General features: G+C 29.0%; 1 protein-coding gene across 1 annotated transcript in view; it reads right to left on the reverse strand.

The window, feature by feature from the left end:
* The window catches only part of LOC123300903, an 876,857-nt gene that overhangs the window by 38,963 nt on the left and 824,063 nt on the right, over positions 1 to 13,831 (reverse strand). The window contains exons 2-3 of the mRNA XM_044883570.1: positions 1,009 to 1,174; positions 38 to 105 (exon numbers count right to left, since the gene is read on the reverse strand). Coding sequence (XP_044739505.1) covers positions 38 to 105; positions 1,009 to 1,174 — 234 coding nt within the window. The remainder of the gene's footprint in view (positions 1 to 37; positions 106 to 1,008; positions 1,175 to 13,831) is intronic.

The raw sequence follows: 13,831 nt of genomic DNA on the forward strand, positions 1-13,831 counted from the left end.
AATTTTTCTGCATTATTAAAAGAAGAGTAAAACTTACTTTCTTTATATTGTAGGACACTTGGATGTTGTAAATTGATAACAATGCATCGATAACAATCATCGACTCTGAAAAGACAAAAAAAAAAAAAAAAACAAATTTTAAAAAGTGAGAAAGTTTACATGAGACGTCAAATTATTTGGGATAATGTGATAAATCAGAGAAATTGTCTTTTGGTTAGTAGGCTTCTGACGGAGGAAAACTGAAAGTTTAACACTTAATAAGTGAATATCGATTTAGTTATCGAAGAACGTTTACTATAAAATAAATTGATATTTGCTTTGTTTTTCTTTTAATTTTGTCCAAAACATTTATTTGCTAAATGTTGTAATTGCGCCCAATTATATTTGCGCCTGATTGTAAAGGACAATTTTGATTACTTTTTAAAGGCAATAATTATTAAAGAAGTATTTTTATAGTTTCATTATTTAAGCACCCCCAGTTGCGATATTTGGGGTCTGAAAAAGTCAGCTCATTTGGTAACGAAATGTTAATTGGTCAGTTATTATTACAAATTGGTCAGCAATACTGCCATTTTATTAGGAGTTTAAAATTTCGTGGTCGATCACCATTTTGTCTAACCAATTACCCACACCTGGCGACCAATTACTAAAATCTATTGACCAATTTGTAACGTTTTCCTGATCCATTGAAATCACTTTGAACCAATTTTGTATAATTAATTTGATCCGCTAAAATATTCTAGATGGCCTTGAAATTTTAAACTCTTAATAGAAATGACAGTATTGATGATCATTTGTTTATAATTCCTGACCAATTATGACCATTTCGTGGCCAATTGGTCTGAATTTTCAAACCCAAAATAACCTGGGTTCTAAAAATGGAACTAATTGATATGCTCTTCCGCCATTTTTATAAATCGGACTTCTTTTAGGGAAATAAAATTTGAAAAAATTGAAACAATGCAAAGGATCTTGATTTTAAACTACATGTCTAAACAATGTACTTACATATCATGAATTAAAAATTTATCTTTATCCTTTTCAATACATTGTCCTTTTGTTGTAATGAAGGTTGAATTTATTCTTATTTTCGATTGAGCCCCAGATTGAAACCATAGACCAGCCCATTCAGGTGGGAATTCACATCCACCAGACGAACTACCCATTACAGCAGCTGTAACATAAAAGAAAAGAAAATATTACTTGATAAGGTTTATAAAAAATAATTATTAAATTTAAGATATTTCGTACATGAAAGGAATTCTAAAAAATTCCTGAAATTTATCGATAAAATCGATTTAAACAAGAACTTTTATGAGTTAAATTTTTATAGTTTCATAGTACTATATGGAACTGGTTGAAATAATGCGAAACCTTATTTCTTATTTAACAAACGAAAATCGGTTTTTTTATTTTAGACTCACAGACTTTCTTCAACTCTTTAAAAGCTTTTATTTTTTAAGTAACATGAACCACTCTTAACATTAATATAACAAAAGTCTATAATAAAATGTATAATATAAGTGAGATAAAGACAGCAATATAATTGTGTACGATAAAAGAAGCTATAGAATATTATTAAGAGGAAATATGTCGCCGGGATTTATCCTATAAATTAAGTTGCTTTGCCAAGAACATTTGTAAGTGGTAACACAGATTATATATGTATATTTAAGTTATATAATAATGTACCATTGAATGTTTCTTGTCTTGTCTTCATTCGCATTCATTTTCTCCAACAAAATACTCCTTACTTAATACAGTTTATCTTAACAACATTAAGAAATATTATTATTGTAAAATTTTTTAGTTTTGATAAACTATTTCTAATTAAAAATTTTAATAAAAAATCTCAATTTTTCATTTATTTTTAGGCCATGTTTTCACGAATTTTGAAACAACTTCAGGATATATGAGCTATGCAACAATAACTGATTTAAAGGCTCAAAATTTTTATAGGTAGACTTTTACTCAACCAATACTTGGTTCAAATTTCAGCTTAGGTATCCGTGCCAATTTTTAAGAAAAATATAATTGAAAATCGGTATAAAATACATTGCTCTTATGGAGAAATCTCAAAAACGATATATTTTGAAAGTTTTTGATAATTTTCATTTGGAACGAATAAAAACAAATTAAAAAGAAAACGTTTTTATAGAAAGTAAACATATTATTATAAAAACCAAGAGTCTCTATCCATACAAGGAATGTGCGAGCAGGGTAGATTTAGGGTTGACATTATTTTTATCTTATTTTCAACTTTGATGATGAATTTTAGTATATCTTTATGAATCTAGACGAAATATTAGTATAAAATTTTTCGATATCTGCTTTCGTCTACCATTTTCATGTTGATAATTTGACAACAGGCAAATTTGTAGCATTTCGAGGATGATCTCGATCCATCCAAAAAATGTTACACAATTCTTTTCGTAAATAGGCATCATTTTAAAAGGAAAGAAATGCATTTGAAAAATTTATTTGGTCCGAAATCCTTTTATATGAAATTTTTATCGAAGAAATCGTTGGTTCAGGATTATTAGAAAAAAGCTCAATGTTTTTAACATCGTATCGTTCGTAGCTTTCTTTTGTTGTGGAAACAGATATATTAATGCTCTTGCTCTGGCTTTATCTCTTCAATATTATATGAATTATATGATCGTAAAATTCTTTCTTAAGATAGGAGTGATTTTTAAATGAGCCGACAGTAAAAGTACAATAAGAAGATAATAAATGGGAATAATTTGGTGTCGGACTGCACATATTTGCAACGAGTAACATACATAATAAGAGTAATTACTACTAGCTAATTCATACTGATGATAACTACTAGGTAGTCGAAATACGTATTTATAAAATACAAAAAACTGATCTAGGAAATTGAGACAAAAATCGAAATTTATTACAATAAATTTGTATATGTTATTGTTTAAAAGTTGTCTTTTTTAACCAAAGAAATGTTGCGCTTTTATTTGCTTAGTTCAGCATCGACAGGACGGACACTCACAAGTATAAGACTTAAAACTTTTGTAAATCGAAAATCAGTGGTTATATACGTAGGTAATATATTTATGGGTAGATATCAAACCATTAATATCGAGATTTTTAGTTTTGAAAACTAAAAAAATCTTTATGATATATCTTTATGATAAAGTTTTCTAATAGTTTTAATAAACCACTCCTTGACAGTCGGGTAATAAGTTTGTGTATAATAATTTAATAAAAATTTCCCATAACCATAATAATTCATTATTATGATTATTTAAATAATAATACGACTTTCAAAATACCGTATAATTTATTAAATAAAATATACATGAAAAAAATATATACACAGTAAAAGAAAAATCATTCACTTTCAGTATGTCTATCTTTCTCTTCATCTTGTAACTGTAAATAAGTAGCGAGTTAGCTCGCCAAGGGAGAGAAAATATATATTTTCAGTTTCCATTACAGGAACAAGTACGTCATATTATTTTATAAATAAGAGTTTTAAAAATTGCTTGCTGGAATACCATATGACACTCGACGCGAACTTTTCTCATTTGAATATTATGGTAGATACACGTTCTCAAATTCTGCAAAATTTTGTTCCTCTTCTAACATTAAACCGTTCTTTTAAAAAAAACTATTCTAGGAAAAGATATTTCATAAATAATTTCTACGAAAATTATTTCTAAAACGATATGTGAATTGGAGGAGAAAGAATCATTATTAATGTAATTTTCGTTATCTTTGAAGAGATCGTATAAACAGAAAATTTTCCTTTACGTAGATATTTTATTAATTTTAAAACTCTGAAGTTTCAAAAACTGTTTATTATTTATTATGTATGTTTTGATCACAAGCTTGTAAGCAATTCTAAACGCAAAGACAAATAACTTTCCAAGTAATCTTAATTAAAGATAACTGAAAAAAATACAATCGCACCAGGACTCGAACCCGGACATTCATGGCATGAAACAAGAGGTCTGGATTCGAGTTCTGATGCGAGTATATTTTTAACTTCCCAGAGGAAGTTAATGTAATGGGACCGATTTTAAAAATCTGCAGTATTTCATATTTCCGCGGTTTCAAGGCCGCAATATCCAAATCAAACGAATCAAATGTGATGTCTATATGTGCGTACGCATGCGCGTATGTTTCTTCAGATTCTTTCGCCTCGATTATCTCGTGAACCAGTTATGACATTAACACGTGTCTGGGCTTATTTGACTTTTAATCGCGTATTTAAGAACTGAAAGAGTTTTCAGCAGAATGAGTTTAGCCGTTATTTAATGGTAATAAAAAAACTGGAAAAAACTGAATGAACAGAATCTGAAAAGTGAATAAAAAAAACACTTCATTTATCTATGGACATAATGATCGTTCCAGCATAAGCTGCAGTACATGTTCGAAGAATAATCTATGAAGGCTAACAAGATCTTTTTTTTAATGCTTTTTCACACTCTGGGAAGTTATTCGTGTGAACTACAGGGGTCGCACTCACATGACTTCAGCACCACACCGACCATGTACTGCCAATTTATTTTCAATTCTCTATAACTGTTTATAATATTATATTATAATATTACCGTTTTGCAACCTAACGCAGGCCTTAAATTAAATCGCCGAATAAAGTCATTTCTTTCAATGTATTATCTTATGACTAAAACGTTGGACTGATATTTGCAAGGTTTCATTTGTGAGTGTTTTAGGACGTATTTGATACTGTTATGGGAGCTTGCGTTACAAGGCATACAGGTAAAATAATACACATATAGAGAAATATTTGTGTATGTCTCGCTACTTTAAATTTATTATTTGTAGGCAATCTAGATTAATGACTATGATTACACCACTGTGTTATATTGCTATACCACCACTGATGTGAGAGGCACCTGGGTCCCATAGCTGTTACTATTACACGGTATTGTGAGGTTATGGCAGTAGTAATACTATGCGATTTCTATATAATATGTATAACTCGATGTTGTACACATGGTTATGTAATGTCAGTGTGAAAAAATACATGGAGGTATACATATAGATATTTGAACAGCTCTGATCAATAAAATCAGTTCACCTAAATGTAAACAGGCTCTTAATGGGATCAGCAATGTTGGTTCCCTGAAAACTAGTGCCTCTTGATTGATACTCTGCTGTAAAATGTGGAAGATATCTGAAAGAGCTTTTAGGGGCCAAGAGGTAGAGGAAAGGGACGAATTGACTGACGAACTTCCTTAAATAAAATTCGGTATTTAACTTTTGGTAGTGCATCTCGTTGACTTGCGATGAGTTCATTTTGTGGAGTTTTAAAAAGAAGGATACCCAAACAATGAGTCGTTTCTCTTGGTAGTAAGAGGTTTTATTAAAAAAGGCTACTTTAAGTTATGATTCCTATGCTGCGGCTGATTCAAGCGTCTGACGCGCACTGGGCTATTTCTTCTGAACCGTCAGCTGTGTGCGGCTCTTCAAAGTGAAGTTAATTAAACTGAAGTAAGCTGAGTGACCGTGATATTCTATAACACCTATTATTGCTTCAAGCAGAAGAAATTATATTGAAATAAATGAAGCTTGAGGATAAGGCTGAAGTCCACACTAGGAAATTCATACTGAAGTCCATAAAACAAGGAAAGATGGAGGTTTCTTTGCAAAACTTATCAATCAGCATTTACTGCAGGATGCCAAAAAATTCCGGGAATTTTCTCAGTTTATTTCGGGAAAAGGTAGCTCAGTTTAATTATGTTTTGCATCGTACAAAAGATGATATTGGAACAGATTCGTCACACAGATATCCCTATCACCTCTAAAACTTTTGCGTTATGAACACTTGAAAATACTTCTTTGGAATTCATTTTTTTAAACTATTTAATAAATTGTTTTTGTGTTGTTTAAAAAAATTGTTGTATATATCATTTTTTGTGGTCAGAACTGCTCACAGTATTGCCGCACGGCTCCTACCAGATGCAGCCGCAACACACGCATTGACGCATCTAATACAACCCTTGCATTAGATTTCATAGTAGAAGTTTACAGCGTCAGTCGCTCAGTGTCAGAGGCTTGCTTCAGTCGCAGCATAAGAACCATGCCTTTAAATCGAAGAAGAAATCAATTTATTTCGCTCAATTCAGAGTACACTAATGCGTAAATAGATAATTGCTTTTTGTTACCCTAATTTTCTTAGTAGCTTGAGTAGTTTATAGAGCTACTTGAGCATGTAAGATAGTTTACGTTCTCTTGACCAAAAATAGTTTTACCGCCCTTATTTAAAAATTTTATTAGCACAGAAAGTCATTAACTTCATTCAGATTATTCAAGTTTTTTAAATTAAATTGTACAAGCTGTTTGAATAAGCATGGAGCTTGATGTTGCACTGTTTCTCCTTTATGTTATACAACAACAACATAACTAGGCAACCCCCCAACAGCGTACAGAAAATATCCCACTGTGATCCAATACAATAACAATTCATTCATGTATGCATGCATATATGTAGCATAAGTTCTGGCATTTATAATGCGCCGAGTTTTTATTCAGAATATTATTATGCGGTATAAAAAAGAACAAACATTCTATGTTTGCTTAAATAAAATGACTGACAAGCAGCGATTAGCTGTTTAAAAATATGCTGCAAAATATACTTAGAATTAAAATAATTTTTTTTATTTTGCTGATATTGAATTATTTTGCTTTATTTTTTTCGGGAGAAGCCGGCATCTAAGTATTTTTACGTAATTTAACGTTTTCTAAATAAAAGGACATTAATTTGAACGTAAATACGTGCACGGGAAGCTAATTCACTTTTTCCAAAATTTTTATTTGTACACGGTCAGAAATTTTTTTACAATGCTGGTATGTTATAGAAACAGATACCATAGTATCAATGATCGCCAATCAGAATTGTGGCATCGCCAACCAGAATGGGCCTGACGCCCATACTTTATAGACTATTCCGCCAAAACTATTGCTATTGTTCCAATCCCATCAATACAGGATACCATATGGCGTTCAAACCGATGCAGTATGGCGTTCACATCAATACTGACATAGTGATATCCACAAACAATTTGTTATCGTGTAAAAAGTTGTTCAGAGATTTTCTAAACTAAGTAAGAATTAATCATAGGGATTGAGAATTAATACGGAAGAAAATAAAAAAGTGGCAACACTTTTTGAAAATATCGTATCGATTGTCATGCCCATGAAAAGTATTGTGAAGACTGTTATTAACCGACTGTGATAGACTTTTCGCGTAAAATATAAATTCACCTGATATCGATACTTATTTCGACTCGAGAAGACCCTAGAAAACTGTTTTTATCTTAGTTATTATTTTGATTAAAACGAAAATTAAATTTAGACATCTCATTTTCTAATATCCCAAGCACAGTCGTTAACTTTTAAGTTGTGCTAAATGATACTTATCTCAAAAATTCGTACAGAAATTAAGTTATTTGAAGATGAAAAATTATTTGTGTATCTTTGAAACATAAATTTTGAAATGTATTGTACAAATGCAAACCACTAGAATCGATATATGAACAGAATCAGAATCTACGATTGAAACTCAACCAATCTTGTATATAAATATTTTAAATTAAATAAATAAATTTGTATATAGATTTGCTTTGTATAATATGCTATATAATTTTTTATTTATATAAGGATGGTAATTTACTGAGATTATAAAAAAAATGATACAAATATGTAGTTCTTTTACACAACAAACAATATTGAAAAATACTTTTCAATTTCAAATCAATAAATTAATTTCTTTCATAGTTTTATTTTGTTTCTTTGTAAATCTTTGATTATATTTCTGAATTTAAGGTGGTTGTCTTTGTACAATATTATAAAAATAGTGTACTACATCATACAGCAGTGGTATGTACGTATAGATATGCTTAGCACACTCAAATAAGTAATAATTTTAATATGCTTTCAACTCAACTGTCCATTTATCACGTCTTCATGAATGTTCAGTTAATTTTTTAAAAATATCTTAAATCTACTTTTTTTCTAGAATTAAAAACCTTGTTAAAAACACAACAAAACGCAACCTTTCCTATGCTCTCTATGTTAATTATCCGAACTTTAATTGTATTTAACTCGAGTTAGAGACGGTTAATCGACTTCAAATTTTTTTGGTTGATGTATTATTATATTCGTAACAAGTATACATAAATTTAGAATTTTCTGTCGATATGCCTATAGCAAGACAACAACCTTAATTAAAAATTTTTTTTCTAACCGCTTTTGAAATAAGGTTTAGAAATTATGTAATCCTTAAGAAAACTTATGACAATAATCTGCAGTTTAAAAAACCTTTATTCAGCGATGTAGTTGTATAACCTGCTTTTTTTCTTAGACTTTTATCTTCCTGGTCTGTTTGAGTTAAACTTATGCGCATTTCACAAATACGGGCTAATTCTCGCGTAAAAAAATCGTAAATTTGAGTGTTTAATGGATCATTCTGCATTCAGATGGTAAATATTAACTTCAGATTCGAATATGCAAATTTAAAAAAATTAATATAATTCTTTAAAAAAAAAAGAAAAAAAAAGAGAAAATTAAAATAACGTAAAATTAATTTTCATTTAAAATTAAGATAATAGTAATTATATTTTAATAGGTGGATAATTTACAGTAAATAAAACATAATTATCTCTTAAAATTACCATCATCATTTTTTTATACGCAAAAAAAGAAAACTTTGTAAGGCTTCGTGCAGTAACTAATTCTATGTATCTTTGTTTTCGTCTTTGTACCCCTATGTGATTTTTCTTTAAAAAAATCTGATATAGATAACACTTCACTTCCCTGTACACATGTTAAAAAGTTAAAACTAACTCAATTTTGAACAAAAAAAAATAAATAAAATAAAAACATATTTCTATTACAAATCTAATTTGACAATTCGATCATTTTTCGAGATATCTTAAAGTTTTAAGGCGTTGTCTTAAAAACCACATACCCAATCCGTAAATAAACACGATTAATAACATCATATTCACTACAAGCTTCATCGAATTTAAGAAAATTGTTAAAAAACGAAAATTGCTGCCTCATAAATATGTGGTTCAATCGCAAAATCAACAAGCCGTGGGTAAGATCTGGTACGACCTTTGAGGTCCACACGAATAACTTCCCAGCATAATAAATAGTTATAAAAAAGCACAAACACACACTTCTCCAAATTGGTGTTAATGCTTTGACCAAACTATCTAACCATGAAACATAAACATATGAAAATTTCGATTTCGAAAATCGGACCCACACAATAAATTCCTAAACTGGGAAGCGAAATCCTGGTGTTTTTGAAACAGCAACTCTAGTTTTTAGACGCTTATAGAATTCAATCGAAACAAAATATTTTTTCATATAGGATTCAAGGCGATATCTCAAAAACTCCTGACGCTATCGTTAAATGAATCCGATTTTTATTCTTTTTGGATAAAATTGAAGCTATATGCCAAGTTTCGTAGAATTCAGAAACAAATATTTATATTATTATTCTTATCGCTTATTATTTTCTTAACCCCTTAAAAAATTGTAAAATAATCGAAAAATTTTTTTGTCTTTAATTTCAATAAAAATGATTTTCTAGTAACAAAAGTAATTTTGACCCATTTAATCCAAAAATCATTACCTTTTGACAATTTCGCGACTAGTTACTGGGATAACGACTTAAAAGTCTGTATTCCGAGCCAATTTCAGTGGATATCTAAGAAATTTATTGTTCAGTCCAAAAAGAACCAGATTTGGCTTCAACAAAACAACAAAACTATAAATGGCCGAGCGGTCTAAGGCGTTAGTCTTTCAAGTTATAATTAATGGGGTCTGTGGAATTGACATTGTCGTCGCTTGGATAATAACGAAGTAGCCGATTCCACCAACATAATAAATGTAATTGTAAAAATTAATGTAAAGTAACAAATAAAGATTAACAAATAATGATGAGAGTGGCCTCTGGAATAAAGCTTATATCAGATAAACGGAGGTTAAACCCCAGTATTATTATTTAACAAAGCTATCCGATTTGACAGAAGATTTTTCTAAATACGTATTTACATATACATTATACGTACCTACATGTTCAGATCTCGAAAATATTAAAAATTGTGTAAAAAAATAGGTGTTTGCTGAAAAAAAATAGTTTCTTTACATTGAACAAGGGAGTAAAATAAAATAATTCAATGTCATTATGTAACATTTCCTTCATGTTTTTGTATCGTTATTTATTCAAATGAATAATAATTAAATAATAAATGGTACGTTGGACGAGAAAAGAGACGAAAATTTGCAATTAAAATGTCTTTAAAAAACGCGAAGAAAAAGAAATTTTCCTTAATAAAATAATAAAAAAAAAAAGAAAGAAAAACGAGGAAAACTTTGATGCTCTATATATATTTTTTTTGTGAATATATAAAAATAAATAATAAATATAATTAATTAAAAATTATTTATCTTATAATCTTATTTATATATTTTAAAAAGTTGCATAATTAAAAATATCTTTAAAAATAATGTATTTACTAGGGTTCAGTATACAGCAAAAATTTAACTGAAATAAAGTGATATTTACTTGAACAAAAATGCATTAAATAAAAAAATTTGGCGACGTAATTATTAATTAGATTAATTTGATACATATAACATATTAATTATTAAATATTTTAAGCCCCCTCCCCGCACATTTCACTGTTGGAGCTATTATACCATGCAGCTTCTAATACAAATTTTGTTTATACAGGATTAGTAGCTAGAAAATTCACCAAGCGGAGATCATCTATAGAGCATAGTCCTCCGAAAGACTGAAAATAGCAATTTGGAGGGTGTCAAACGATAGCAATCCTGTTTAGTTTGTCAAATTTTAGGGTTTTGCAATATATATTCAAGTATCTTCTTAGAAGAAAGCAGAATAATTGAATTTTCTTCGAAGGTATAAAAAAACGTTGCTATTTTATAATTTTCTTAAAAACAAAAACCTTTCACCGCAATAAGGGATTACTTTCCGTGGTTATTCGGACAATAACCAGCATCTTGTGTACTTCGTGTGTAAATGTACAAGTAAGCGGTTATAAAGCTATTAAGCATTGTGACAGGTTATAAAAGGTAGTTCAAAAGTTTGACTTTTAAACAAAACAATTTGTTTTCAAAAACAAGATAAAATAACAAAATTTTCTTTTCTTATCAAAGCATCTTTATGTACCTACTTTCAAGTGAAATTTACAAAATTTAAAAAACCCTCAACAAATTTTTCGAGTGCGGAACCCTAAACTTGCATTTGAAACATAGCTAAAAACACTTTACATTAAATTACCTTTCAAACAAAATCAAAAAAATGAAAATCGGTTCTTCCGTTTAGGCGCTACGATGCCACAGGCAGACAGACAGTCAGACATACAGACAGTCACACACACATAGCGGTTAAACTTATGTCACCCCTTTTTTCAGGTCGAGGGTTAAAAAATATTTTTCCTAACATCGTTTTTGCTACATTGAATGAATCCCGAACTTACAAAAAGTATAGGACATATATATAGGAATTTCAAAACAATGTTTTGCATATGGCAACGGCATCATTTGTAATTTATCATACTCATTTAACCATTTTTTATTAACATCCAACCATTTTATCAACCATTTATTAACATACTCAGTCAACCATTGGGAAGGAATTATATAGGAAAATTCTTTGGTCCTTGAAGACCTACAAGTAGTAAAACTGTGGTTTATTGTTATAGGCCTATACACAAATTATTCTTAAATACTACTTTAAGATATATATTTAAAGAAAATTCTTTCTCTCCATTAACAAAGAAAGTTTTGTTTCTATATATTTCGGTAAATAAAATTATTTTTTCGGTGTGATCGTACAAGATTTTATTTCGGAGTCACGATTTATTTATTACTTAGCGTTAGAGTTAGTGAATAAAAAAAAAGAATTAAAACCACATTACATAGAAAACAAAACAACAATTCTGTTTTATTAATATCACAAAGTGAAAAGTTTCATGAAGGGGGTAACAAATAGTAGTATCTATGTATATTATATTTATTAAACTAGTATAAATACATCATATGAAATTATATAAAGGATGGTCATAAAAATACAAAATATAAAGCCTTAGTAGCACCGGTAAGTACCACAGCTTTGTGGAATAATTTGTTAACTTGGCATAAATGAATAATTTGAATATGAAATTTGAATCTTCAGGTATTTAGTTTATGTCTAGTTTGACAATTCAAGAACTTTTAGTATTATTCCAAAACTGTCATAAACATTCTGCCATGTATTTCAGAGGCAAATTATCATTAAGGCAATGTGCATACAGGTTCAAGGTTACAAAGAGGATCGCGCATGGAAGCTTTTTAACAAATATAAAATTAATGTTGTATAAGTATAGGAAAAATTACAGTCTGTTGATATTGACATTTGTACAGTTACTCAAATGTATGACAGCCTAATTCATATAATTTCTGCATGAAAGAAACGTTTTTATAAAAATGAAGAACAAGCTTTGCAACTCGCAATAGCAAAAAATATGAAAAAAAAACACAAAGAGGATACGAAAGACATTGCTTCTATTAACAGCACCCTTTTGATTAAGTATTTTCCAAAATTACTATTACTCGTTGAAATATGATTCTGTTAAAGCAAATTCTCTTTAATTAAGATTAATTCGACAGGCAGTTTGTGTTTATATATTACGCCATTGGATCATAAAAAGCATCAACTATAATCGAAAGATTTTGATGTTTAAAATTTGTATACAAAATTTATGAAAGAAGCATAAATAATTAATAGACAAGTTAATGTTGACAAACAAACAAAAATAAAACGATTCGTTGAAAAATTATACATTGTCTCTCGAACATGTATGACCCAATTGGTTAATTGACATGAAGCCAAGAGACCTGGGTTCGACGTATATGCGTTTTCAATTCTTCATTTCTTTGTTATTAAAGGGCGATAGGCTTTGATGCCTGAGCTAGGCCCATCGTTGTCTAGATTGATCTAAAAGCTTAAAATGTTAAGCTTAATATTAAAGCTGACCTATAAGATTTTGACTCGCGATTTTGTTTCGATAATTTTACTTTCATTGTGAAATACATGATTGATTGATTTTCGTCTCCAATGAAATATTTAAACAAAAACTAAACATTGGAACGATTCAATTCAATTGAAATACGCCTAATAAGTCATCATCCTTTATATAACATATTTCAAGTATAAATAGACCACATAAAATTATATAATAATATCTTTGTACATAATAAGTAGTATAATATAATATAATATATAATATAAAAACAATTAATGTCATATATTTGGTAAGATTGTTGTAGCAGTTAGAACTTAATTTTAACTATTTAGTTTTAATATTTAATAACTTTCTTATTATATTGAAGTTTTAGTAGAATGACAGAGGTATTAAAATTACCTTCTATACCAAAGTAAGTTAGCTACCTTATATTCTATCTTAGTTGACTTTATGTTTTAATTTAGTGTTTTTAGTGGAAAACTTTTTAATGCAAAATAATACTTTTTTTTTTTTGTAAATAGACAATATATCTTAAATAATTGTTAAATTGTAGCCACGACAAAAAAAAATTATGAAATCAGAACCATTTTATTAAAAGAGCAGAACGATAGGACAAGCTTTTTTTGTAATAAGGTCATGACTATTTGTACACAGCTGGAGGCGCTTAATTTAATAATTTAATTTAATATTAAAAATGATTGTGATAAAAAACAAATTCTTTCAATGATACCTATACCATGGAAGTGCATAAAAAATAACTAGTCCGTCATATTAGATTTAGAATGACATCCAAACGAAAC

Source organism: Chrysoperla carnea, chromosome 5, assembly GCF_905475395.1.
Source record: "Chrysoperla carnea chromosome 5, inChrCarn1.1, whole genome shotgun sequence".
NCBI classification, from domain to species: domain Eukaryota; kingdom Metazoa; phylum Arthropoda; class Insecta; order Neuroptera; family Chrysopidae; genus Chrysoperla; species Chrysoperla carnea.